Source organism: Anser cygnoides, chromosome 25 (assembly GCF_040182565.1).
Source record: "Anser cygnoides isolate HZ-2024a breed goose chromosome 25, Taihu_goose_T2T_genome, whole genome shotgun sequence".
Taxonomy (NCBI): domain Eukaryota; kingdom Metazoa; phylum Chordata; class Aves; order Anseriformes; family Anatidae; genus Anser; species Anser cygnoides.
The window spans coordinates 3,827,374-3,834,984 of NC_089897.1; the positions used below are offsets into that span (position 1 = coordinate 3,827,374).

General features: G+C 48.7%; 1 protein-coding gene across 9 annotated transcripts in view; it reads left to right on the plus strand.

Annotated features, from left to right (window-relative positions):
* ATP2B4 (ATPase plasma membrane Ca2+ transporting 4) overlaps window positions 1-4,047 on the plus strand; it is a 44,257-nt gene extending 40,210 nt beyond the window's left edge. For 7 of the 9 annotated variants that reach the window (XM_066983128.1, XM_066983124.1, XM_066983129.1 and 4 more), the window contains one exon: window positions 1,291-4,047. In XM_066983128.1, coding sequence (XP_066839229.1) covers window positions 1,291-1,596 — 306 coding nt within the window. In that variant the 3' untranslated portion in view covers window positions 1,597-4,047. The remainder of the gene's footprint in view (window positions 1-1,290) is intronic. The other 2 variants (XM_066983132.1, XM_066983133.1) reach the window with 1 other exon arrangement.
* The last annotated feature ends 3,564 nt before the right edge of the window (window positions 4,048-7,611 follow it).

The following is a 7,611-nucleotide window of genomic DNA, read 5'->3' on the forward strand; positions in this document are numbered from 1 at the left end:
TGTCAGCTCCGCTTGGACAGGCCACAGATTGCAACGCTCTCGTTCGGTGATGCCTTTTGACATCTTCGAGTGACCGCAGCCCCGAGTCACCCACGGGGGCTGGAGCACTTTTGTGCCCCGAGGCGCCCGCGTTGGTCGCCCCACGCATGCCAGCGCCTGCACGCCGCTGCCCGGGGGCGCTGGGGCGCCCGCATCAGCCCCGAGCATCGCTGCCTCGTGCCCCCTCGCCACCGATCCGACCCAACGGCTGCGACCCAGCTGCAGAGGGAGGGCTGGAAGAGGTTTTTTTTTCCAAGGCTGGGTTTCTGGAGGAGCAGCGGATCCAGCGGTGGCCTCCGTCCTGGCTGGTTTCCAGACCTCTCCCTCCCGGTGCTACGCAGGCGGCACGGCCGTAGGCTGGCTGCCCGACCTGGGCTCTGGATCTCCCGCTTGCCGTGCCTGGAGCCTGGCTTTTGGCAGTGCTGACAGCCCCCCTTGGCTGTTCACGGGAGCAGCGAGCGGTCCTAGCAAGGTTTGGGGTTGTTGTTCGTGCAGAGCATCCACAAGAATAGCTGCCTTTGGGAACCGCCGGGTCCTCTCGGGCGCGTTGCTGTAGGGCAGGGCGCAGAGCTCCAGCCCAGGATCCGGGTGGCAGCAGTGCGGGGAAGCTCGCGGGCGTCTGGCTTCCTTCCTGCATGCTTGGCTGGGGCCCATTTTGCTGCTCGTGGCACCCACTTGGACCTACTGCTGCACGTGGGCTTGAAAAGCCAGTGACGCCTTTTTTAAAGCCCGTTCCTTTCTGTAGGACTAAAAAGCGAAGCAAACAAACACGTTGCTCCCACGGTAGAGTTTTTGCCTTGAAGCGAACCCACTCTTTGTCTAACCCACCTCTTTTTTGAGTCGTAGTTCCACTTTTTTTTGTCCTCGTTGATACACACAGATACGCGTGCGCGCACACAATGACAACTAATGCATTTTGGCTTCCATTCATTCGAAGTGATCTGTTTTTTTTTTTTTTTGATTTTTTTTTTTATGTCTTTTCTTGCAGCTTCTGAAGTCGCCCCATAGTCGGTTGATTCCCCATCACACACCTAGTGCCTGAGTCTGATCCATGTTGGCCCTCCTAGTTCACCATAGATCTCTCATTTTGACTTAGCTGTGTGTTCAGTGGTGGTGATGTTGTTGTTGTTGTCGTCCTTTTTGTTTCATTGTCTTTATTTTTAGTTTCTCCTGGGAGCTCGGGCCTCTCGTAGCCGCTACTAACCTCTCTTTTGTTTGCCCCCCATGCTCCGCGCCCTCGCCTCCCGGCAGATCAAAGTGGTGAATGCGTTCCGTAGCTCCTTGTACGAAGGCCTCGAGAAACCCGAGTCCAGAAGCTCCATCCATAACTTCATGACTCACCCAGAGTTCATCCTGGAGGAAGACGAGCCTCGAACACCATTCCTTGACAGCGCTGAAGACGACCCCGAGACCGACGGACTCAAAAAGCGAGGTGGGGATAGCCTGGGTGGATCGACATCCCTCAACAGAAATAACAATGCAGTGGACAGCGATCAAACCGAGGTCACCTTCCCGGAGCCCGAAAGCCCCTTACACAGCTTGGAGACATCGGTTTGACCTTAGAACTTCGACCCCCCCTCCTCCTCCTCCACCACCTTCGCCCCGCGCCCTGTGTGATGTTGGCACCAGTAACTGATCACACACTGCGGTCACTTCGTGTCAAACTGCTCATACGTATATCATTTCGGGGATTTTTGTTGGTTTTTTTTTTTTTTTTTTTTTTTTAAACGATTATTTAGCTGTGGGAACCGGAGTACCACGATGCTGGGTGTCGGGAGAGGGGCTACGCCAAAATTTTGTGCATCTTCATCCCTAATTTTCAGTGGTACTCGCCCAAGTGAAACAGCCAGGTCATTTCCTCTCCAGGAGTTGGGCTCCATGCGTCCGTAGGGGGGGGTTTCACTTTGAAAAAAATGCATGTTCAAAGAAAAGTTCAAATTGTTGTAGTCTTACATGCACGCTCCCTGCCCGAGGGCTGTGGGCTGCACTTCTGACTTTTATTTTTCCACTTGTGGTTTTTAAGGTTTTCTTCTAATGTTGGGGTTTGTTCTTTGCTTGTGGGATTTGCCCCCAGTAACTTCACAGTGGGAAGTGGGGGAGTCAGCACTGTAGTGCGACAAGTTGAAAAAAAAAAAAAAATAAAAAAGCAAACAAACAGCCAGGAGGAAGGTGTTTACTCGCAGGTTGATAGATACAGGGATGTACACCAGTCTTCCACCTTGAAAAAATGGTACCCAGCCTTTACAGCTCCTCCTCTGCGTGCGCACACGTTTCTCTCTGTTTCCAAAGCAGTGACTGGTAGACAAGGAATGAAAGTGACTCGGCTGTAGCCATGAAAGATCCTGTTGTGTTTTTTGTTTTTTTTTTTTTTTACCAAGTTAAGTGCAGGTGAACTGGCAGTGTAAAGGGGGTGAGGAGGAACCGTGGTGGTGAGCAGCAGGGCTCTTTCCTGAGGAAATCCTAAGAAATGCATCTCTTCTGCTCGCGAACGGCTGTGAAACTTTTGGCAAGAGCCCTGTAAAGCTTTAACAGCCCCTGCTGTCAGGAGCAGAGTTTTTTTTTTGTTGTTTTTTTTTTTTTTTCCTGTTCTGGCTTGTGTGTTCAGCTAGGCTAAATAATCCTCCAGCCTCGGAGCGCAAGCTGCAGCTAACTGCCGAGGAGCCCCGGAGGATGCTCCAGCGGCGCCCACCAGCTCCGCGCATCCCTCCCCAAGCGGTAGGAGGATGAGCAGCGGGTTATTGGTGGTACGGCTGGGCCAACTTAGATGGTGGAAGGGACGAGTCAGGTCGTCTGCGTGGCCCCTGGAAGGGAAGGGGTCTCCGTGGCCAGTGGGATGAGCTGTGATTGCCAGGGAAGGGGCTCCCTTGCGGAGGTGGCAGGTTGGCTGGCTGGCCGCAGGGCTCCCAGGGGGTGCTGCATGCCTCACTTGCTGCTTTTTTTTTTTTTTTTTTTTTTTTGAAGATCATCTCTTCACCCCGCATCCTGCCTCGCCTCGGTCTCCTGTAACTGTTTCTCCCCAGGGTGAGAGCCTCGGGGTGTGGAGCAGAGGTCCCGGGGTGCTGGGCAAGTCGGCTCTGCCCCGACCCTCTTGCAAAGCCAAGAAGGGGGCAGAGCAGGAGGCAGGGGTTTGCTTTGCTCAGGCTTTAGGTTTTTTTTCCCCATGGGTGCACCCCTGGTTAGTGGCTTTGGGTGGTTAGGGCTGGAAACAGCCTGCAGCCTTCTGTCCCTTGTCCCGTTTGGTTTGGTTTGGTTGGAAGCAGAGAGAACCTGGTCATAACTTGGCTGTACCATGTCGTCGTCTTTGCCCAGCCTCTGTCCCTGTAAGCAGAGGTGCCCACGAGATGGGGGGGCTGGCTGGTTTCTTCTTTTTTCCTTTTCTTTAAGAACGCACAGCAGAATCTCCCGTGCCTTCTCCGAGCACTGCCTGCAGCACCGCCTGCCACGCGAGGGCCCAGTACTTTGCCAAGAAATAAGTGTTCCTTAAACGACAACAGCAAAAACCAAGTGTCTTTGTTTCGTTGCCCAGCCCAGCACCGACCCACCCGTCCCTCCCCGGTGCTGGCAAGGGTGGGGGGGTGAAGGCTGGGCTCCGTACACTGCCAACAGCAAGGAGAAATTGCCACCACTGCCCCTCTCAATTGCAAATTCAGTGTCGAGACACCAGCCCCTGCCCGCGCAGACAAAAACCCATCGCTGTCCTCCCCTTCCTCCTGCACGCGAGCCGAAAAAATGCCTTGGGCAGGACACGGGGGTGCTGCTTGCCTGGGTGTGCAGCAGTGGTGTAAGAGAGGGGTGGCCGTGGGGTTTGGGGACATAGCTCAAAAGATCACTTTTTTTTTTTCTATTTTAAATACTTGCAAAAAAAAAAAAAAAAAAAAGATTAAAACATGATGTTCTTACAAGCTTACATAAATATTTATTAAATACTTGGGGGGCACTGTTTTTTTTTTCCTTTTGATATTTTTTTTATTACCTCAGACCTGCTTTAAAAAAAAAAAAAACAAACAACCTTAAACCAATGAAAAACAACAAAAAGCCAACTTTGGAGGCTCTTAAAGTCGCTCCCAGAAATCTGTGACTGGTGGGTTGCCGCAAGGGTCTGGTTGTTCATTAGCTGATCTGTTTTTGTTGTTCTAGTTTCCATGTTAGGAGGGGGAAAATAATTATATATAAATATTATGCAAAAAAAAAAAATATATAGTTTTCTTTAGATCAAAACTGATATTTTTACGTCAGCCATATGTATTTTGTTTAAAGAAAAAAATAAAAAATAAAATCTCGAGTCCCGCGTCCGCGACGACGCGTGACGGCAGTTCAGTGACAGGTAATAAATTCAGTGTATCAGCGACCGGATGCCAGTCAGCTTCCTTTTCTCTGAGCAGCCATCTTTCTACTAGACGTTAGTTGGACGAGACAAATGTTTTTTATATAAATTATGTTGGTATGGCTGGTTGCTTAAAGTATAAACGTTTATTGTGCATACATCTTTTATGTAAAGTATTTTTTTTTTTCTATTTAGTTTCAGTGATATACTGGCAGCAGATGACTATTGGGTTAAGTTATTGAGGACATTATAAAAACAGTTTGGGGGAGATCGGTGCTCTACGTGGAGAGGCATGGTCGGCAGCATGAACTTCTGGGGACTCTCTGCAACATGCCTTGAAAGAGGGGGAGATTTTTTTTTTATTTTTATTTTTTGCTTTGTTTGAACTGCCACGAGTGTGCACGGGGGAGAGTGCCATGCCAGACAGGAACCGAAGTCATACCCTGTGATATGTGTTAACTTGCCTTGGAATGCTTTGTTATTAAAACACTCTGAACATAATTTTGCATCCAGTTCTTAATAACAGTAGGGTCTCTGGTGGTGGTGGTTTTCTGTGAAATAAATTGGCAGGTTGGTACCAAAGACATTACATCACGTCCTGTGTGCATTGCTGAACAGGCATTTTTAGGCATTTGCATTCTGTGATTAGGTTTTCTTTGATTTGCACAGGGATTATACTTAATTTTCAAAGGTTTTGTGCAATAAGCTTAAAATAAAAAAATAAAACAATCTCAAGAAGGAAAAAAACTAAACCACATTTTAGCATGGGCAGCCTTTGGCTTTCCCCAGCCAAGGAGTTAGACGTCCTGTAGTGCTGAGCCCCTGTAGAAATGCTTCTTGCGGTGACAAGGTGTTGGGGTTAACGGGAAATCCCCATCCCAAATCCAAGAAGCACACCTCCACAATGCTTTTGCCAGCTCCTGTTGCCCTTCATAGCCCTTGCATAACTGCAGGGACCTCAAAGAATAATCCCTGCAGGCTTCTGTACCTCTCGGGGGGAAGGATGCTTGTACCCACCACTAGTTGTTCCCCACCCCTGTGTCCAGCTCCTACAAGTTCATCAGCCCCCGGAGCATGCAACCTGTAAACTGCACTCCTGCAGCCCCAAATCTCCCAAGCAGCGGTGCACGGTGATGAGGGGGGATGCTCCTCTGTTCCTGCCCCAGCCAGGGAGGTTGGGGGGCAGTGCCAGCAGGGTTCTTGGCACATAGCTATTCCTCTCCAGCATCTCTTTGCCAAGGCTGTCCCCTGCTGAGGCTGGCTGGTCTCTCTGGCCTGTCTCTGATATCCTCCTGCTCAACAGAAAAAAAAAATAAATCAATTTTCCTTCAAAGAAGCCCATGGCTAAAACTGCCTTTAGTTTATTTCCTCCCCTTAAAATAAATATATATATATATATACAGTATTAAACCAACATTTGTGTGTGTATATATATTTATCCAGTGCTCTCACAAAAAAAATTTTGATTTGAAGAGGGCACGCAGATCTGATTCTTTTTTTTTTTTTCTTTTCCAGTAACTAGTATAATAAGCACTGGTATTTTTGTATAAAAACAGAAAAATACAAAACAAAAGGCTGAATATTATGTGGTATGCATGACATTAAAAAAAACGGTGGTTTCAAAGCAATATGTACCCTGGTGTGTTTGCCATATCCTAGAGTCCAGCTTAAAGTGCACCTGATCTGTATTGCATTTTGATATTAATCTCTATGTACAATGTTTTGCATGTAATTTATATGGTTCTTGGGAGAAAAAAAAAATTTGAATGAATTATCAGTTAGCTTCTGAGAAAACAGACTCCAAGCAGAGATAATACTCAAATCAGAAGTGGACGAGCAGTTGAGGGGTGGGAAAGGGGGTACATATACAAAAATTAAAAAAAAATAAAAAAATAAAACATGCGGGGGGTGGGGGAGAAGGGAAATGGTTTTGAATCAATAAAGCTTTGGCTGTTGAGCAGAAACAATGCGCAAGTGCATCCAGAGAATAAAATGTGCCCACATGTAACTGTGACGTCCTCAGTGTGTCTACCAGCTTGTGAAATCAATCCCGCATCTCCTGGTTCTGGATGAATGGCTGAGCTGCTCATCTGAGCAAGGCAGAGCGTGCAAGTAGGGCCTGCAGGGTGGAAAGAGGGATGGGGATCAAGAAGCAACCCCACTGCTGTGAGTGTCCCTATAGTTAGCATGGGTTTCTTCTCTGTGCAAGCCTCAGTATTCAGAGGCAGAGAATGGCTTCTTCCATCTCCAAGCAGGGTCCAGAATCAGTTGTCAAATGTGAGCCAAAGCCAGTGGCTCCTGGGCTATGTGACAAACTAACCCTAGAGCAAAAATCCTCCTTGTCCTCTTACCTGGTGCCCTTTCTGCGATGCCTTTAGGGTGAGTCAAGGCTATGATCTCCACCTTCTGGGGATGGTGTTTGAGCTATGTCCTGCCTGTGCTGAGACTCTTTTTCCTCTGTAGAGGCCCTTTGCCAAGACAAGGGTGACAATGAGAAATAAAAGCAACTAGCCTCCGAAATATTCTTGTTCCCAAGCACAGTTTTTTCACTGGATTGCTTTAACTCCTAGTTTTTGGTTGAGAAGCTGTTGCTTTTCTGTGCCTTTAGTAAGAGGCTTTCTCTGGAGCCAAGTCAGGATGACAAGATTGAGCTGGGCAAGGCTATCAACGAGGAAATTCAATCTACAGCTTCCCAGCTGGGTGTCCGACCCTTGGAGCCCAGGCCAACTGATATGAAGAGGCTGTAAAAGCTTTATTTCGCAGCAGCGCTGTCTTCCCTGCTCACATTCAAGGCACGGTGTTTCTGCTGACAGCATCTTCCACCTCCTCAACAGAAGCTGCTTTTTTCTTTAAACTTAGTACAGGCTAGACGCAAAGAAGTAAACTGTTAGCGGCGCTTTTAGCTTTTTAAATGGGAAAAAAACAGCCAATGTTTATTTCTTTGTCCAGGGCAGACGTGAATACTTGTGTGCCGTGGGCTCCTCTCCCACGTACTTAATTGCCAAGCCGATAGCAGCTCTGGTGACGTGTCCTGTGGGTGTTTGTGCAGTGACGGGGCTGCCTCACCCATCTGTACCCCAGGACAGACACTTTGGAGGCTCTTTCCTCTTACCACAGGGCCCAACCTGTGGGTCCTAGGGCAGGCAGGATGGGCGCTGCTGGGCCCAGAGGGTAGGCCTGGCCTGAGAGGAGACAAGTAAAGGAGGCAGGTTTGGGGCTTAAAGCAGACTTGTCCTGCCTCAGCATTA